This window comes from Gossypium hirsutum, chromosome D12 (genome assembly GCF_007990345.1).
Source record: "Gossypium hirsutum isolate 1008001.06 chromosome D12, Gossypium_hirsutum_v2.1, whole genome shotgun sequence".
NCBI lineage: Eukaryota > Viridiplantae > Streptophyta > Magnoliopsida > Malvales > Malvaceae > Gossypium > Gossypium hirsutum.
The window spans coordinates 3,854,219-3,872,001 of NC_053448.1; the positions used below are offsets into that span (position 1 = coordinate 3,854,219).

At 34.2% G+C, this 17,783-nt stretch overlaps 3 protein-coding genes across 7 annotated transcripts; all 3 read right to left on the bottom strand.

Moving 5' to 3' along the window:
• Positions 1–5,566: 5,566 nt before the first annotated feature.
• Positions 5,567–7,335, bottom strand: LOC121224635 (polyphenol oxidase, chloroplastic). Its single transcript, XM_041108252.1, has one exon. The coding sequence runs from the start codon at positions 6,632–6,634 to the stop codon at positions 5,735–5,737; it is 900 nt and encodes a 299-aa protein (XP_040964186.1). The 5' UTR covers positions 6,635–7,335; the 3' UTR covers positions 5,567–5,734.
• On the bottom strand, positions 6,666–7,610 carry LOC121224480 (aureusidin synthase). Its single transcript, XM_041107879.1, has 3 exons — positions 7,495–7,610; positions 6,799–7,336; positions 6,666–6,674 (listed from the first exon to the last, which is right to left on the bottom strand). Exons 1-3 carry the CDS (start codon positions 7,608–7,610, stop codon positions 6,666–6,668), a joined length of 663 nt encoding a protein of 220 aa, XP_040963813.1.
• On the bottom strand, positions 7,495–17,520 carry LOC107945031 (protein RER1A). Of its 5 annotated transcripts, XR_005922237.1 has the most exons (10): positions 16,766–17,426; positions 16,586–16,648; positions 16,142–16,503; positions 15,923–16,023; positions 10,581–10,665; positions 9,600–9,968; positions 8,545–8,725; positions 8,317–8,389; positions 8,140–8,223; positions 7,789–8,042 (listed from the first exon to the last, which is right to left on the bottom strand). XR_005922237.1 is itself a non-coding variant. In XM_041108253.1 (9 exons), the coding sequence occupies exons 6-8, from the start codon at positions 9,947–9,949 to the stop codon at positions 8,336–8,338; spliced, it is 585 nt and encodes a 194-aa protein (XP_040964187.1). In that variant the 5' UTR covers positions 9,950–9,968; positions 10,581–10,665; positions 15,923–16,023; positions 16,142–16,503; positions 16,586–16,648; positions 16,766–17,520; the 3' UTR covers positions 7,495–8,042; positions 8,317–8,335. The 5 variants fall into 5 exon arrangements, 3 of the variants coding, with proteins under 3 accessions (XP_040964187.1, XP_040964188.1, XP_040964189.1); XM_041108253.1 differs by lacking the exon at positions 8,140–8,223 and having other exon boundaries at positions 7,495–8,042; positions 16,766–17,520; XM_041108254.1 differs by lacking the exon at positions 8,140–8,223 and having other exon boundaries at positions 7,495–8,042; positions 15,933–16,023.
• Positions 17,521–17,783: the final 263 nt, after the last annotated feature.

Below are 17,783 nucleotides of genomic sequence, written 5' to 3' on the forward strand. Positions count from 1 at the left end.
ATTTAGACTAACTGATGACATTATAAAATTGTATATAATCATGTAATATTTTAACCAAAAAATTAAAGATATTACTTATTTGAACTAATTAATAATATTATAAAAATATATGAATCAAATTATATTCACAATTAAATGTTATGCAGATAAAATATGAATATTGAAATTTAGTTGTTTTATAAAATGAAACAAAAAGATAAGGAAATGAAATGAAGCATGATGGGTGAGTATGCCAATGTCATGGAAGCAATGTCTTTTGGATTTATACATATGCATATAGATAGTAGTAAAGATCTTAAAAATGGGTTCTAGTGTCACAGGCCAAAGTGCAAAGCCCGTGATCATGGCACAAGATACACCCTATGGAGATCTATCGATTAGATGGTGATCATTTAGCCCACGAGAACTGGCCCGATTCAAAGAACTGTTGGAGAAGCCTGTCAAATTGAAGCCTGGCTGGCCCGATAATGAAGATATGGCAACATAGGCTATTTTTAGTAAATATGGGAATCATATCATGTAGATTTAATTTGATATGATGTATCTTGTAAATCCCATAATTTAAGGGATAGGCTAATCTCGTCCGTCGATGTAACTTAATCTAGACTGTCGGTTTTGGGGGAGCTCAACTATAAATAGAGAGCCTCCCCCTTACTTGGAAATCACTTCAGTCCATTGTAACTTGAATTCTTAAGAGTAACAGAATTATTGGAGTGCATTTACTCAAATACCTCTCATACATTTTTTTCTGTGGTTTTCTGTTGTTGTTTTTGTAGCTTTTTTGGCATAAATTGCTTCCATTATACAAATTGGTGCCTTAGAGAAATTTTAAAGGAATCGTCAGTTGTGGTGTTTAGGTTGACTTAGGCGAGTTTGGTACGAATGGATCGCCTAAGGCCGCACGGATTGCGAGACGAAAGATCTAGCCCCGTGACACTAATACATCGAATTATTAAGTGTCTTTCTCAAACGGCTCAAATCATAGAGATTGAGGCTCGGCTGGGGCATTACACAGCATTTTTATCATCCCAATCACTACTTAATATTTATAAAAGAATTTCTACCAAAAAATTATTTATAAAAGAATTATAATTACTATTTATACTTTTATTTTTTAAGAATTTAATTTTTTTATTTTTATTTAAAATTATTCTGTTGAATTTATTGATTTGACATTTTAAAATAAAATAAAAATTCTTTTAGTAGTTATGTAAAAAACTATTGTAATAAACTTGAATTTAGTAAAAGAATTCTAATGACGTTGATAATTAACTTACATTTTTTAATAAAAAATAAAAGACTAAATTCCAAATAAAAAATATAGAAACTTAAAATATATTTTAATAATTAAAAGAAGTATCATTTATAAGAGATTCTCATAGATTTTGGTATCGTCATTGATTGACCCGTAATAAAATTACAATTTCTCACAAAATAAATCGTATCCATTACATCTCTCCTCAACTTAATCTTAATTATTTGATGACCAAAAAATATTTGATAGTAAGTTAATTTTATATGTTTAATGCACTTAATTTTTAAATAAAATGATAATAAATTTATAATTTCTTACTTAAATTTTATCAGGGACGTAATTAGAGTGTCGAAGTTTAAAAATTAGCAAATACAAGCAAAATTGAGACGAAAAGCAAATTAGAATAGTTTAGGCTGCTGAAAAAAAACATCAAATGTTGACTTTGTTGTTCAACAAAAATCTTGAAAAATCTGATTTTTACTTAAGCATTGGTTAGTGCTTAATTATTACCAAGAATTTAGGCATAAATTGTGAGACTTGGTTCCTCCAGAATTAGTATAAAAAGGGGTGTAAGTGTAACTGGGCATTGAGAGGACGGGCTGTAGTCGTAATATCTTGAAGTTTGCTGCCTTATTTTTTTCTTTTTATATTTTGGTGAAATAGCTCCTCAAGTCCCTTTCATTTACTTTCAAAACCTTGCATTCTATCTAAACTCCCAAAATTTCATCAAGCATAACCAAATTCATGTTCAACTAATCCCCACTTAGCTTTAGGCAGGTAATTAGTCCAACTGAGAATCTTGAGAAATTAACCTGCGCTAAAAATCTTTAACACGATATTCATTATCTCTGCAGAATATGGGACAAGTATAAAAGTTAATTCAATTTCAACTCAAAAAAAGCCTGTTAGGTTGTTAATTGTTTGATGTACAGTTGGGAAAACGGATCAATTGACTGCCACATTCAAGTTCCCGCAAATAAATTGGCGTGTCTAGGTGGAGAAGGCCAGTTGGATTCCATCAAGAGAGATAATGATCGGATTTTAATGACCCACGCGGTTGATGCCATTGATCGAGTTGGGCTCTTCTAGATCGCAAGGCTTTCGAGGTCTTAAATTGTGGACACGTGTTACGTGGTTAGACAGTCGGTAAGGATTGGCTTGCAGGACATCCCAAAATCAACTACACAAGAAGAGTTGGCAATTAAGGCATCTTAATCCATCTTCGAGGGTTGATTCGAGTTTGGAATATATCATGTCTAAGACTAAAAATTCGCATATTTGATTATCTAATTTAATTTTAATTATTTAATTTTATTTTTACATTTATAATTCAACTATTATTTTGTTCTATTTATTTCTATATTTTTAATCTTAATAAACTAAAATCCCCTTCGTTTTATTTTCAGCACAACATGTTACAAGTCGTGGGCACAATAGCTGGCACGACGTTAAAATCTGGTCACGCAAAAATAATATTAGGAATCCTAGTCCTTGTGGGATCGACCCTGCTTCTCTATACTACTATTTAGTTTAGTAATCACGGTTCAGTCTATGAACTAATATGAACAAATACAAATACGCGGTTATCCACCCAAGTCACGCCAGAATGCTCAACCGAGCTAATCCAACCAAGAACACACTTAGGCACTAAGTGCCTAGCTCGAAAGCTAATATCCCTTCGAAAAACACGCCTAGGCATCAATTGTCAAGCCCATAGCCTCACATCCTCCCCCAAAAAACATGCCAGAATCACTATAAATATAACTCGATAATCTGCAAAAAATGCTGGATTCCGATATATTCAATGTATAATATCATGTCATATATTATCATCTCATCATATATCAATCCCGTACAACACGCAAAATAACGAGCCGAATGAAATTTTAATTTTTTATAGTCTATATCTTTATAATTTTTAAAAGATTAAATTGAATTTTTATAATTTTAGAGGGGCCAAAATATAATTTTATCTTTATTAATTTAAAATTAAAAATAATAATATCCTAAGTAGTAATTTTTCATTTTAAGGGCCAGGGGGATGGCCTAGATTCACCTCTGAATTTAACCGTATAGTGCAATATACAGTATGAAGCTTCATGCGATTGACTTGCATATAATACTATAAGATCCAAAATTACTTTTGTGAATATCATAAGTTTACCATGACGTGGAGAGACCATATATTTTATCTTAATTAACACAAAACTTCATGTGTTCACTTACATACACATAACACTAAAATGGATAAAATGCGTTTTAGACCCTCAGAAATCTGTTGAATTATAAATTAATAAATTGTATTTCAACTCCTACAAAAAAGATAAATTGAAGAGTTCTTCAGTAAACCTAAAACCAGTTCTTAAAATAAAAATGAATCCAATTGTATTTATGGGTAGGTAGGTGTGAGGGAGTACTCCTCTAGGCTCTAAAAACCATCGGTAGAGACATCTTGGTGATGAATTGAGAGCCACATTACGTAATTTAAGATATCTAAATTGCAGTTGAGTTCAACATAAATTCACCCTTTTAACTTTTAACTTGTTCCACCCTAATTTCTGTATTATTTATGGATTTAAATGGATGCTGATATAAGCCGATAGTAAATTTATGTTTTAGTCCTTGAATTATTTGAAATTTTTCATTTAAATTATTCACTGTTAAAATCGTTGTTGTATGATTTTCTCTATTCACACTAGTTGCACCAATTGAAAGCTCTTATTTCGCTTCTCTTCTACAATTCCGTTTTTTTTCATAAATCAACGATTCAACTTTGAATGTCACAAATCTGCTAACCAAAATTCAAACAACTTTCTTTTATGATCTCCAGCACATACTGCAGTGGTGGAGCCAGGGGATGGCGAGGCCCCCAGCCCCCCTAAGTTGGAAAATTTTCCATTTAGGCCCTTTTATAATTTTAAAATTTTAAATAAGGAATGATAAAATTACTCTTTGGCCCCCCAAAATGATAAAAATTAAAAGATATAGGCTATTAAAATTGAGAGATTGTATTTTTACTATCGTAAAAATATACAACTTAATTTCACCCCTCAAAAAAAAAACAAATTGGCTTCGCTCTTGACTGTCTGTCAGGTTGACTTGTTTCTAAAGTATGTTCTAATCATTGATGGGTACTAATCTATCGTATCGATCATCGAATCATCGCTTGAAGCTCATTAGGTGAACTTTAAAAAAAAAAACTTAACTCTCAATGACTTAAATAAAAAAATCCTCAATAGTTTAGTGATTTAAATGAAGACTCTTAAATAGTTTAATGACCATTTTGCGACATTTTGAAGTTGAGTGATCAAAACGTAAACTTACTGATATAATTGACTTAGGATGTAATTTACCTAAAAATAACAAAAGATGATAAAATGTTATTTTTTTAATTTTAATATTTATCATAATTTTTTTAGCAATATATTTATCATAATTAATCACAATAATACTTATTATTTTTATAATTGAAATTTCTTATACACATGGATTAAAATAATACAACATAATAAGGTAAAGGAAAATATTTGATGCATTGTCAGTGCATAAGTTCCATGTAGAGGTGCTTATGGGCCAGGCGGCCTGGCCCGACCCAACGGTCCGCCCCAAATATGGGAGGGTTCAGGTAAAAATATAGGCTCGAAATATAGATTTGGGCAAAAAATGAGGCCCGTTTTCGGGCACCACTTTTTTGGCCCGGACCCGGCCCGAATATATATAATAAATATATTTTTTTATTTTTAAAATATTTTTAAAATACTTTTTTTATTTTTTATTTTTAAAATAAATTTTTGGTGTTTATTTAAAAAATGGGCCAGGCCGGGCTGAGCTCGGGCTTAGGAATTTTTTCTCGGGCCGGGCCCGGACAAAATTTCGGGCCCATATTTTGGGCCGGGCTCGGGCCTAGGACGCGGGCCAAAATTTTTTTAGGCCCAGCCCGGCCTGGCCCATGAGCACCTCTAGTTCCATGTACCATCAAATGAATAATAATATAATACAATACATCATCATTAAATAAAATTAAACATAGTGGATGACTTATAAATAAATTTTAATAACTTTATTTAAACATAATTAAATAATAATTAATTATAAATAAATTATAAAACCTTAAACCCTAAACTTGATATCCTAAACACTAAATCCAATACCCTAACCTCTTAAACTCAATTCTCTAAATCCAAGAGTTATTAATATTGATTTATAATGATTATGATTATTTAATTATTTCAAATAAAATTATTAGTAATTATTGACAAGTCTTTTACTATTGGTTTGTTGATTATAATTATTTATTGATAATACATAATATTTAGACAATATAAAAAGTAGAAAATAAATTTAATACAATATGTCCCATCCCATGATTATTATTTTCAGTGCAAAAGGGTCATCATGAAACAAATAATGATGACTCTTGGAAAGATTTTAAAAGAAAAAAGCAAAGAAAACAAAACTTAATCGAGAAATATATCAAAATTATTTGATGTACTCCATTCGAACCCCTCCAACTGTTACATTGCTGCAACTTGGTGTTGTTGGTAACAATGTTACCCATATGCTTTCATCTTGGTCGGCTTCCAAATCTTCCAGCAGTTCCGACACTCCAAGTTTAAGGTCAATTTTCTTCTTCCCGGGTCCGCCGCCCGGAATGTGAGCGAAGGTCCCTGCAAATTCCCTGAACTTTGGGCTGATCTTGAACTGATCAATCAAGTTTACATACACATCAAACTTAACATATGCATCTCCCTTCACTTCAATCCCGTGCACAACCATGACCTTTTCCTCTTCTTTCTCCTTCTTCCTCCAATGGTTCCTAACCTTTACTGTCAAGCTAGCGTCCAGAGCTCGACCATGAGTATCCAACTCGGAGGACGAAACATGGGTCCTTGACAACATTTCTAATTTGTTCTTCTCTTTCGTTTTCAACGTTTGACGAGCTAGTTTTGGTGGGTAAGAAGGCTTGGGACGCATATTCAACCACGGACGGTGAACCTGTTCATAAGAATAACCCAGTTTGATTGTATCCACAACATCACCGACTTTAACCCTCACGAGCCTCAAATTCTCATCATAGAAGTAAAAGAAAGAGTCGAGCCAATCTGGATCTTTGATATCCAATTGTTGTTTATGAGCTTCCCTCCAAACTTCCCATAGGCGATCTATGTTTGCATGGTGTGCGTAGAAAATACGGTCCTTTGCTGCAGAGTAAAACTTACCCATATCTTCCCTTCCAGGGTTTAAGCTGCTCCCGATCCATGTGTGCAAAGCGTTGTGAGGGGCAAGCTCTATTGTGCCTGGTCCATTACAGTAACCTTCCTTTCCAGCTTTATATGTACACCCCCTGAACAGTTCGGTCTTTCTTGCTCCAGACACCATTTGGTTATATACATAAATGCAAGATTTATATCTATTTGATCTTCAGGGATTAGTTTTGTGTCCGAAACATAGTTTAAATCCGCCGTTTGTGGTGGAAGATGAGAAACGTCGCGCATTGTATGATAAAAAGATGAACTATTGTTGGTGTACATATCGGGTATTACCATCCCTTGAGGGATGTCCCAAGCCCAATATGGCAAAGCAAACGTTTCGTCTCCGATGAGACTACCGAGGATACGTTCGTGGAAGTATATCATCATTCGATGCCATGGGAAAAACAACCATGTGCGGTGGATACTGAGCGGAGCATTGGAGTTTTGTTGGTCGTAGGCTCCGGTGCAGAAGAGACAGTGCAAGTTTGCCTGACGGGAGAAACTTCGAGGGTCATGGTGTGGTAGCGACTTCATTATGGACAATGCCTTGTCATATTTAGCGATGTAGTCGACATCGACAGCATGGGCTGGGCGGTGGATTCTTAATGGGGACTGGGGATCGGGAAACTGGAAATCAACGAAGGGTAGCGGTAACTGGAATCCTGGTGGGCAACAATCAACAAGAAGATCCTTACGGCCATAAGATGGATGGCAAGATGTCATGTTTGGTCCTACAGATTTAGCCCCTCTTTTACCCTCTTCAGTGATCACCCCATGCTTGCTCAAACTCCATCCTTCAAGCTTGCCTAGAATCATCTTTGTTAAATCCCTGCATGAACAATGCCTCATTATCTAATTCACTAATAATGCATAAAGTGGATATAAAAATTTTAAAAAAAAAGCCGTATAAACCCAAAATAATATTCAAATCAAGTGACGTGGAAACAAAGAAAATATGAGTTTATATTTCAAATTAACTGAACCTACCCTGCAAATGGGTATTGAACTTGATTTGATTCAAGGCTCCAAAGAGTGACAGTGAACATGACCAAAAGGAAGGCAAATGTGATGGTGGAAATCCATTTGCATGGTCCCAAAGCCATGGCTAACAGATTCTCAACCTTTGTATCCTCTCAATCTCTGCAATAAGAAATGGGAGAGAAGGAGACAAAGGGTGCTATTACCTCTGCATTCTCTCAATCTCTGCAACAAAACACTGCTTTAAATCGTCCAATTCAAACGCGCGTCAATGTCATTCTCTTAAACCTTATTTAATTACCATGTCAGCAGTCACTACTCGCTATATATATGTTTTATTCCATTGTTTTCTGCTTCTTTTTCCTTCACGTAGCTCAGAGAAATGTATTCCTGGTCATGAATCCCTGCTGAATTATTCATTTCATTCTTTTCCCTTCTAACTTCCTCATGGTAAGTTGCAGCTTGAATAACCAAAGGAATATGGAAAACGACATGTATGGACAAGGAACCCCCATAAGGCAAGTGGAGTGTGGGACTTTGCCTGTTAATGATATAACCTAGACCCAGCATAAGATATGCTTGGTTAGCTTCATATCAATTAAAAACACCCTATAAATATTATAAGCATAAATAAGTTTTTTATATTTTTATTACATTTAAGAAGATTATTCTTTTTGAGGCCTCACAATATTTGAAGACTATTCACAGGGACAACTTTTGTTTTGCAGTGACTGCATACTAAAAAATCCATAACAGCAGAGGTGAAAATCAGTTATCATGAATTATCATCTGGATGCAACATTGCATTTTTCCACCAGGTCATTTACTTACCCTGTGAACCAACCAAGCTTCAATCCACACGGGAGCCATCGCTACTTGGGGAAGCTTTCTTACCAGTATATTTCTGTCCATAAAGAAAAAAAAAAGATTGTTATCTTTCAAGCAAACATATTGGGAGGTCCCGGTAGCCATTAGAAAATAAAAGTACAAGCAAAAGACACATGCTGACATAGTAGCAATTATAAGAGTAGAAAATATATATATCCGGTTGAAGCTGACCTGCTTCCCAAAGCTGAATGGAATATACTTATATTTGATCATGTGTGCAATCTGACGCCTCATTGTAAGGACAAAGAGAACAATCCAATAACAAAGCAATATAGGCCAAAAGACAGGGACATCAAATACCGAAAAGAAAGTCATGACAAATGCTATGCAGAAAGCCTTGGTCATGGAGTACCTGAAGAAATCACAAAACAGAACTGAGTATTATCCATACTTAAAAACCCTTTCATTAAGACAAAGCCATACAGATCTCAAGCAAGACAAAAAAAGGTCCAAATACATGTCCACACCACTTACTAATATCACATTTCTATTCTATAAATAGAAAAAACCATACTTCGGAAATAAATAAATAGATAAGAGATTCTACATTCTAATAGTGGAATGCACAAGATCGAGTAATTGACAATGACAAGGTAACAGCTAAATGAAATTGACAGGTAAGAGCAAATGCTTTCAAGCACATTCTCCTGCATTTGCAGAACCAGAGACTTTAATTAGAACATCATTTCTACCAGTTATCGCTTGAGCACATAATGGAATGGTGCTTACAGATAGTCATGCTAGAATTGTTGCACTCAAGCAGCAAGTATGCTAAAGAGATGCTAGGTAAATTGGAAAAGTCTGAATCTTGGAAATAAGTTTGTCCAAGAAAATTTACACTTACATTGCAGTAAGTTAAGACAGGAAAGAAAGCTATACCAAAGCTTTTTAATAATTTCTTTTAACTGCATAGGGATATTTAAAAAGTCAAACACACACGCACAAAAAAAAAAAAAAAAACTAAGACCTTAATTTCAATTGAATACAAGCTAGTACCGCCCACAGCAAAGTAAGACATCTTTAAGTTAATAATATCTCAAATCATGCACTGATATTCCCCAAGTTTCATAAATGATGATTTTGACTTGGCCTAAATGGATAAACCTTGAACAGATTGTTTCCTTAATAAACCAAATCACACACAAAAAGAAACAAACTCCGCAAATTAAATGTTTCTGAAATATATAAAGTGGCTACAAATGAGAAGCCAATAAATTTTCAATTACCAGAACTTAAACTCAGGTAGCCTACGAATAAATGGCTTGAATTCATCTGAACCTTTTGTTGGAAGCAAAGGCCCATCAGTAACTTCAAGTTCAGGATCAACCAGAGGGGACAAAAACCCAATTAGCAAATTCAGCAGGTAGATCCCAAGGCCATACGAAACTATGTAAAATCCTTGAACATAATAGACCCGCAAACAGTAGATAGCTGCTACAACAAGAGTTCCAATCCACCTATATGCTGTATGAGGAGTAGTCTTATCCAGATAATACTGATAGATCCTCCAAGCATCATGCCCCCATTGAGGCAAAGGTGATGCAACTGATGCACTGTCGCCCCCAATTCCCTCCATTCAATATCAACTTCAAATCCTATATCATAGGAGCAGAATCCAATCAATTTAAGCACAAATCCTATATCATAGGAGCAGAATCCAATCAATTTAAGCACAGAAATCTATTAAGTTCCCAGATACATATGAATTCGACACTTAAGCACTCCGTTAATTGGAGCATTAATAGCCAAAAATCATCAGATATCACCATGTAAAAGGAAACCCTAACGCTATGTTTGTTTACCAATAAAATTTCAAAAGAGAAAATGGCCAGAATCTCGGAACAGAGAAAAAGAAAACATAAATCAAACGCAGCAAATAATCAATCACCCATCACCAAAAAACCCAGATAGCAAAAGAACATGAGATCCAAAAACCTTCGCTCAGCTTTCCACCAACCAAACTAGAACCTAAGGTTTGTAAAAAGACCAAAGCATTGCAAACCCAGATCCCCAACTACCAAAACCCCAGATTTACATATAAAAAAATCGTTGATAAAAGACAGAATCAAATATTGACATGAAAAGAACATGATTGAATGCTTAAAAGGGAAAAAAAAAAAGAGTTGAGATCCTTAAAAAGAATCAATACAAAGCTTAAAGAAAACGATCAAAACGATAAAAGATAATGAAGTAGAAAAAAGGGTGACCTGAAAGGACTCTCCGTTGTTAAGCTTTGAACTCGTGAGAAATCGTTTTCTTTTCCTCAGAATCGGGAGCGAGAAACGAGCAGATCTATATGGATTGGAAATGGCCAAATGAATTTTTTTTTTTCTCCCAACTTTATAATATATATATACCACTCATTTATTTTTACCGACAGAGGCGGGTTTTACATTACGGTAATAGTTGTTTTCTCCGCTTTTCGCTTAATTATTCTAAAATTACTATTAAATATACTAAAATTTATCATGCTATTTTTCAAAAACAAAATTGTATTTTAGATTTTTTTTTTGGGAATTTTTTTAAAAAAAATCTAAATATTACTTTAGTTAAGATGAAAATAATAATATTTTGGGTGTGAATATATTTTTAAATTTTTATATAAAAAAATAATATTTATTCTTGTATATTAATACTAAATTTTTAAGTAAATTTAAGAGTATACAACATGAGTTCACATATAAACTTGAATGCTTAATCCCTCGGGTTCACTTATAATCAATAGTGTACAACCCATATACGTTATTTTTTTTACATAATTTTTAGAATTATTCGTAGCCCCTCCATACCCAATAAATAGGAGAATAATACATTTCAGCACACTCGAATACCCAATAAATAGGAGAATAATACATTTCAGCACACTCGAACCCATATTCTCCTACATTGGTAACAATACCTATGCCAATCGAGCTAAGACTCAATCGGCTTGAATTGACCAATTTTAATCTTTTTACATTTTGAATTTTGAAATTTTAGTTTTGACCTAAAGATAGAAGTTAATTTTGTTTGGTTAAATTTAGTTACTAGTCCTGTACTATGCGTATAGTTGTAGGTTTAGTTTGTATTCTCCAATTAGATCATTTTAAGTCTCTATTTTTTTAATTTTGAAATTTTAATCTTGACACAAATGACAATCGTTAATCTATTAACTGGATTTTTAGTAAGTAATATGTGAAAATAACAAGTTAACATAACATTAGACATATGATAATAGGTTTGTCCCATCAAATTTTGAAAATAAGAGAACTGAACTTAAATGAATTTAACAGTTATTGTTTGCTAAGGATTGAAATTTTAAAATTTGAAAAGTATGGGGACTAAAAATGAATAAATTAAAGTACAATGACTAAATCCATAACTTTTGTAAAGTATAAAGACTAATATTAGAATTTAACCTATTTTCAATGTATATTATCTATAATATATATATAAACACGAAGAAACTTTTGAACTCAAGAGTATAGTCTTTGTATATTATTAGACTTTTTCATTTTAAGTATTTTTATTAAATAATAAAATTTATCATACTTATAAACAAAAATTATGATCCTATTAAAGATTTTTATTAAATTAGTTTATATAATAAATAAAAATAAATTTTATATTAAATTACTTTATATTTATCAGATCAAAAATATTAAAAAAATCATATTACTTTTGGTTTACTGTGGCGGCGGCTGCTTTTGATAGTTATTTTTTTCTTCAATTATTATCTTCAAAGCGTGAAATTTAATCAGTCTTTATGGAAGCATAATTTGCTGGTTTAACTTTTAACGAAGAAGAGGAAGCGATCTTACAAATACAACCTTTTCAAACTCCAGAAACGGAAGATGGGGTTTTCACCTAGTGGGTTGTTTCCTAACAGCTAGTGTCATCCATTTTTTGACTATGAAAAGCACCATGGTGAACTTGTGGCATCCGGTCAGAGGTGTCCAAATTCTAGATCTAGGGGAACGAAGGTTTCTATTTCAATTTTTTCATATTATGGATATGGAGAGGGTTTTGAAGGGCTCACCATGGACATTAATAACCATTTGTTGATACTACATACGCTGCAGTGGGGGGAAGACCCTTTTAAGAGTCCCTTTAATTTTGACGCCCTTTTGGGTTCAGATCCATGATGTTCCTGCAAGTTTTTTCTCTAAGGCTTTGGCAAAGCAATTAGGCGAGTTCTTAGTAAGGTTCTTGGAGTATGATGGTGTTAATATGGGGAAAGGATATCAGAATTTTTTACGAGTCAAGATTCAACTGGATGTGCGATACCTTCTAAAGAGGAAAAAGCATGTTATGTTTTATGGAAATAGATCATATGTTAGATTCAAATACGAAAGATTGATACTTTTTTATTTCTATTGTGGTTGTTTGGGACATAGCGACTCATTCTGCGAGGCAAAAATGGCACTAAGTGCAGAGACTATTGAGATGGGCTGGGATCTTTCGCTATGAGCACAATCTCGAAGAGCCCAAGCATAAAGTAGTGTCTGGTTACCAGAGGGAGAAGAATGAGCAAGGGGAGTCTGTAGCAATGGAAATTGGGCATCTGAAAGCAGAATATGGGGTGCGATTAATAATTCTGGAAGTGGGTTTATCATTGATCCCATTTTAGGATTTAATCTGGAAGGGAATTCACCTGCATATTTTAAACGGGCAGGAAATCAATTTGCAATGGACCATGATGCTAAAGAAGGAGTTTTAATAGGAGAAGAGGAGAATAAGAGATACAGAGGAGAGATTGAATGGTCCATAGTCGGCGAAGAATCCTATAGTTTGAATACAAGAGAGATGAGAATGGTGAATAGTAATTTTTTATTATTGGCGGCTGCCAAAAGGCAAGCTGACCTAAAGCAATGAAAATTTTTAGTTGAAATGTTCGTGATTTGGGGAATCCACGGACAGTGTGACGGTTTTGACATTTGCTTAAGATATATAATCCCAACTGGTCTTTTTCATGGAGATAAAAATTAATAGGAGTCAGATGGAAAGAATTCGAAGGAGTTGTGGTTTTCCTAATGGCATTGATGTTGAATCGATTGGATCTAAAGGAGGGTTATGTTTGGCATGGTGTGGGGATGTTAATATTATACTTCTAAGTTTTTCAAAATGACATATTGATGTGGTAATTGAAGACACTGATGAAGGTAACAAGTCGGGATTTACTGGTTTTTATGGCTCTCATTATATGCAGGATAATGATGAATTATGAAATATTTTAAGACATCTGCGCAATGCTGGGGAGCTTCCATGGTTAGTTTGTGGGGATTTTAATGAAATTATGTATGGATCCGAAAAGAATAGAGGCTTACCTCGAAAGGAAATATGAATGGAAGCATTTCGCAAGGTGTTGGAAAATTGTAATCTGTTGGATGTAGGTTATTCTGGAAACTGGTTTACTTAGGAGTGAGGAAATTTACAAGAAACAAACATTCAAGAACGCTTAGATAGGGGAGTGTCTACTGAGGAATGGATGGCTTTATTTTCTGAGTCTTTAATTCAACATCTTTCTCATTTTTTTAGATCATTGTCTATTGTTTATTTCTACAAAACGAGAAGACAAAGAGCGACCTAACAAAAGTTTCAAGTTTGAAGCATGGTGGGTTTTGGAGGAATCATTTGCTGAGGAGGTTCGACATATTTGGGATAATTCCACAGGAGATCTACTTAGTAAGTTAGAAAATGTGAAGAAAGGCTTAGAGAGATGGGCTAATCAAATTCAGGGAAGCAGAAAAGAGAAAAAGGAGGTGTTAACTTCTAAACTGGCAGAATTGTTGGAATCTGAGCGGAATGATGAAAATTTGGCAGAACTCACTAACACAAAGATCCAACTTCATTTTTAGATCGAAAAGGATTAGCGCTATTGGGAATAGAGGGCGCGAGTTAATTGGTTGAAACTTGAGGATAGAAATACTGCGTTTTTTCATAAGCAAACGACACAACAACGAATAAGAAATTTTATCCGCAAAATACAATTCGATGATGGTAAGGAAACGGAAGAGGTTCGAGAAATAGAAGTAATTGTTAGATCATATTTCCAGAATTTGTTTTCAGTTGGGAGGAAGGGAAATTACGATCATATTGTCAGGAATTGATCGTTGTATATTTGATGAAGACAATTCTAGGTTAACGATGAGATACACTAAGGAGGAGATCCGAGAGGCATTATCAAAATTGGGTCCCACAAAAGCGCCAGGAGAGGACAATTTTTTGGCTTTATTCTATCAGAAGTGTTGACCAATTATCGGGGAAGATGTTACATCTTTTTGTCTTCAACTACTAAATAGAGGTATGGACATTAGTTCGATCAATAAAACCAATATTGTGATAATACCAAAAATTCCAAACCCTTCAAACATTACTCAATTTAGACCAATTAGTTTATGTAACGTGCTTTTCAAATTGATGGCTAAGGTCATCGCTAATCGTCTTCGGGTTGTGGTAGATAAATGTATTGATTTAGCATAAAGTGATTTTGTGCCTCGGAGATTGATTTTTTATAATATTTTACTGGCTTATGAAATTTTACACACCTTAAAACACAAAGTGGGGAAAAAATGGTTTATGACGGTGAAATTGGACATGAGCAAAGCATATGATAGGGTTGAATAGAATTTTTTGAAGGAGATAATGAAGCGAATGGGTTTTGAGCCAAGTTGGGTTAATTCTTTAATGAAATTAATATCTACAGTTTCATATTCGGTGGTCTTTAATAGTCATATTGGAGAAACTTTTCACCCTACTAGAGGACTAAGACAGGGTGACCCCGTGAGCCCATTCCTATTTTTATTTTGTGGGGAAAGTCTTTCTAGTCTTATGCAGCTTGCAATGAAATAATAGAGGAGTTAAGGCAAGTAGAAGTGGTCCGCAGGTTTCACATCTATTATTTATAGACGATTGTATTTTGTTTGGGGAGGCTATAGAAAGAGTAGCTCATTCTTTGAAGCAGATTCTGCATAATATGAGATTTATTCTGGTCAATGTGTAAACTATGATAAGTCTATAGTATTTTTTAGTGCTAATACACAGGATGGGGAAAGAACAATAATTTCCAGTGTACTTGGGATGCGTAGCTCAAATGATCCAGAACGGTACCTTGGTCTCCCCAATATGGTGAAAAGAAGAAAAAAATTGTCTTTTCAAGTCTTGAAGGATAGATTTAAGCAATAAATTGATAACTGGAGTATAAGGCATCTTTCTCAAGGAGAGAAAGAGGTGTTCATAAGGGCTATTCTTCAATCCATTCCAACCTACATTATGGCTTGTTTCTTACTCCCTAAATTTTTATGTGTTGATTTAGAGGATATAATAGCTAAATTCTGGTGGCAAAAAAGTCGAGGTAGAAAAGGTATTCATTGGTGTGCTTGGAAGGATCTATGTTCATTAAAAGAAGATGGTGGCCCAGGTTTCCGAAATCTTGACAAATTTAATATTGCATTATTAGCCAAGCAGGGCTAGCATCTTATTAATTTTCCCAATTCTTTGTTAGCCCGAGTTTTGAAAGTACAATATTATCCAAACTCGAATTTTTTTAAAGCTCAGTTAGGGAATTTACCTTCGCTTACCTGGAAGAGCATCTGGGCAGCAAAAGGACTTCTGGAGAAAGGTCCATGTTGGAGGGTTGGTATGAGGGACCGAAATTCTGTTTGGGGTGATCTATAGATTTCAGGAGATGAAGCAGATAGATTACAGAATCAAGACAACAACATCAAGTTAGTATCAGATTTGATTGAGGTCACCAGTAGAACTTGGAAAAAAATATAATTGTTAATACCTTTAATGTGGATATTGCAAAGAAAATTATGTAGATCCCTTTGGCGGAGACAGTACACGAAGACTTCCAAGTGTAGAGAGGAGAACCGTCTGGCGATTTCTAAGTTAGAAGCGCCTATAAACTATTATAGGAGACTAATTCGGGTCCTAGTAATAATATTATACATGCTGAGACTAAAGATTTTTACAGAACACTATGGAATTTATACATTCCTTCAAAAGTTAAAATAGCAGTATGAAGAATCTCCTGGAATTATATTCCTATTCTAGCTAATCTCAAGCATAAAAAAATGGCTGTGGAAGCTCACTATCCCCAGTGTCGTCACTTTGAGGAAGACAGTAACCATATATTTCAGCAGTGTCCTACAACGATAGAAGTATGGATGAACTTAAACCTTTCTTGGGTACTTAATAATGTCATTCAAAGCATGTGGGAGTGGCTTACCTGGGTTTTTAGTTGGGGGACTAGCGAACAATGTCGTATTTTTTGTTACGGACTTTGGTTATTCTGGACATATAGAAATCGGTTAATCTATGAAAGGAAAAGTACGACGGGTAGGGACATCTCGAAACAAATTTACAGTTATATTTCTGAGTGGGACGACATAGAGGAGAAGAGCCTCACCTTAAAAATAAACAGAGGCCATAAACATGTCGATAGGAGAACGCGGGTGATAATTTACTTTGACGCAGCTTTTGATCAACAATCTTCCAGATCTGCTTCAGGATTGGTAGTACGAGATGTAGGGGTGAACTTTTGGAATCAAATACGGTTCTCCACTCCGATGTAGCATCTCCGTTTGCGGCGGAGGCACATGCAGGATTACAAGCCATGCAATTAGGAATTTCTATGGGTTTTAGTATTCTAGAAATAATGGAAGATTCAATAACTGTAATAAAGAAATGTCAAACTACAGATTTCGACAGATCGATAATTGGGGCACTCATTTATTGGGGCACTCATCAGAGATATCCACAGTAAAAATATTCATTTTCAGGAGATCGGATTTCATTTTATCCCTAAAGCAGAGAATACATATGCCCATATTCTTACGAAAGAGGCACTAAAAAAGTGAGAAGGACATTACCTGCTAGGTGGTGTTTCGGGTTATGTTCGTCGCACACTAGAGAAAAGTTGACTAAGGTTACCAGACTGAAAAAAGGAAAGAAAGCCTTCATGGAAATCGATAGCTGAAGACTAAAAGATTTTTTGAAATATGTTATCATCAAAAGCTGGGACGGTGATGTGAAAAGACACAGACTTATGGAGTTCAGCTGTTGCTCTCGACTGGAATAGGAAAAGATTAGATTTCCTTTTTTTGTTTCATTCATTTTAAATTTCATGGGCCAATTCTATGCGGATTTAGGTCCTGTTGCTTTGTCTTTGTTTTGATATGGTTTAAGATTTTATAAAAAGTCCAGTTGAATTTTCAAAAAAAAAAAAAAAGCAAATTCTAACCTATATATACATACTAAAATAATTTGAAGTTGCAATTTTGGCAAGGCATAATTTTATTGTCATAATAAATTTTCAACATGAGGGAGAATATTAGTCAAATTCATATGATAGAATGATTGTAAATAGTGAAATTCAAAAAATTAAAACATACTCAAAATTTTATCACATGCGTGTAGAAATCACA

Coding starts and splice junctions, on each gene's coding strand:
- LOC121224635 (XM_041108252.1), bottom strand. CDS start 6,634: ATGGTGTCTGGAGCAAGAAAGACCGAACTGTTCAGGGGGTGTACATAT.
- LOC121224480 (XM_041107879.1), bottom strand. CDS start 7,610: ATGGCTTTGGGACCATGCAAATGGATTTCCACCATCACATTTGCCTTC. Junction 7,337..7,494: donor GTTCAATACCCATTTGCAGG/GTAGGTTCAGTT, acceptor TTGTTCATGCAG/GGATTTAACAAAGATGATTC.
- LOC107945031 (XM_041108253.1), bottom strand. CDS start 9,949: ATGGAGGGAATTGGGGGCGACAGTGCATCAGTTGCATCACCTTTGCCT. Junction 8,726..9,599: donor CTACCTGAGTTTAAGTTCTG/GTAATTGAAAAT, acceptor TGATTTCTTCAG/GTACTCCATGACCAAGGCTT. Junction 8,390..8,544: donor CATTCAGCTTTGGGAAGCAG/GTCAGCTTCAAC, acceptor CTTTATGGACAG/AAATATACTGGTAAGAAAGC.